This window comes from Phytophthora parasitica (genome assembly GCF_000247585.1).
Source record: "Phytophthora parasitica INRA-310 unplaced genomic scaffold supercont2.39, whole genome shotgun sequence".
Classification (NCBI taxonomy): Eukaryota; Oomycota; class Peronosporomycetes; order Peronosporales; family Peronosporaceae; genus Phytophthora; species Phytophthora nicotianae.
The window spans coordinates 342962-344833 of NW_008649025.1; the positions used below are offsets into that span (position 1 = coordinate 342962).

Here is a 1872-nt window from a genome sequence, read left to right on the forward strand (position 1 = left end):
GGGGGCTAAGAAATATTGGAATATCATCAATAGTATATTCGTTGCTATTCGGATTTTATCCAGATTTACTTTAATTACCGACTAGTTTTCACAAAATTAAAATTCTAAAGAAATCAAAAAGCTCAAAATTAATAATTTATTCCAATGTAGCGCTTCAATAATATAATTCTTGAGATTTTATTTGCGACCAGAAATATAAAACCCACGACGTTTATATTTCGGGCACAAAATTATTTTCGATGAGTCTTATGCAAATGTCGTACTTGAGTATCCACTGAGCTCTACATGTTGATCTGCTTCACCTACCCAGTGTGTCACTTCAGTTATCCAGCCATGGAAATCGTAAGTTATAGTCATATCCTGCCGAATAATGGTTAGAAAAGTCACGATTCAAAATTGAGAATATGCTTCCAATACACGTACCATTGTGTTGCAGTGATGCCTGCGTTGTGAATAATACCCAAAATACGAGTTTTGCCTGAACTGCAGAGTACTGTTTCTCCAAGACAAAGGACAGCTGATGTATCGGCGAGAGATCTAACTTGCGCTGCAAGATAAATACCAGGAGAAGGAGCGATGCGAGTTGAAGCGAGCAGTAGAACATGACATTTCCCAGAGTCTGCAACAAGTCGCTCTGTGTCATCCCATGAAGTTGCGAATAATACTCGCGATTCGGTAGTTGATACGTAGCAAGCATGTAAACTGCTATAGACACAGACGCTTACGTTAGCTGCTTTATCTGCGCAGTGGATGGAAACAAGTCTACTTACAAAAGACAAGCGGGACGACTACTTCGACATAGTTAAGGAGGAGAAGAAATTCTGCCATGTACAGAAGAATCTGCACCTTGCGAGTGTATCTTACCTTGACCGAAAACTTTTGAAGCAATTTTCCAGCAGACTCAACCGCTGGGTGGATTCTGGCGCTGGCACGTAGATGGCTTGCAACAGGAAGAAGTTCTGCATTGTTTGGGATCTTCGTAGTCACTACAGGAGTGACGGATATTTTGTTCCTGCCGGATTTAATCAGTTCAGGGACTCGTCGTTCAGAACCAAGGTCGGTTTGTACCTGTTCCAGCTCAACACGTGCTGAAGCTACCATGTATTGGAGTGATGACTCTTGCTCCAGTAGTGTCTGTATCCTGTCCAGTGTAGTAGGGACTCGATTTCCAGTGTTGGTGCCTTTATTCCAACATCTCTCTCGGTCAATTCGCTGCTCCAATTCCTTCAGACCACGACTGGTAGGCTCCATATCACGCACTGAGAGTATTATCAAGACGATATCAACGAACATCAGTCCTAACGTTGTCCACACAGATGGGGAGTTCTGCATGCAGTAGGATACAAACAGCGCGTTAAAGACTTCGACGTTGAAGACGATGACTTCAGGCATCTCGTCGGTGAGATGAACAACAGTCCGAGTGAAAACGTATCTCAAGGCCAGTTTTATCACTGGTAATAGCAAGGCAAACCCCATTTGACCTTCATCAGACAGCATCTGAAAAACACAGTAATATATCGGATAGAGCGTCTCCAGAGCTACTTGGCACGCCATCACCTTCATCACGTTGGTCAGCATAACTTTAGCTCCTGGAGTCTCACGGATCTTCTTCCTCCATTCAATTGTAATCGAGATCGTGACTAGAGTTATCCACGGCAGTGTTGTTGTCACCAGAGGTCCGAAATAATAATTGCGATACAATAAATAATTGGGTTTTTCAATAATAATTTTTATTATTGAAACTTACTTGTACCATCGCAATAAGTTATTGACCCAATTATTGTCAATAAATACACTCCAACATCGCTCTATTGTATCACAGCAAATCGATTGCAGGTGACATCACAATCCCGCCCCCGTGACGCAGACTAC

The 1872-nt window shown here is 42.3% G+C and overlaps 1 protein-coding gene across 1 annotated transcript; it reads right to left on the reverse strand.

Annotated features, from left to right (window-relative positions):
- Window positions 1–319: 319 nt before the first annotated feature.
- On the reverse strand, window positions 320–1578 carry PPTG_14311 (hypothetical protein; the record flags this gene model as incomplete). Its single annotated transcript, XM_008910891.1, has 3 exons — window positions 320–360; window positions 424–705; window positions 771–1578. The coding sequence occupies 3 exons, from the start codon at window positions 1576–1578 to the stop codon at window positions 320–322; spliced, it is 1131 nt and encodes a 376-aa protein (XP_008909139.1).
- Window positions 1579–1872: the final 294 nt, after the last annotated feature.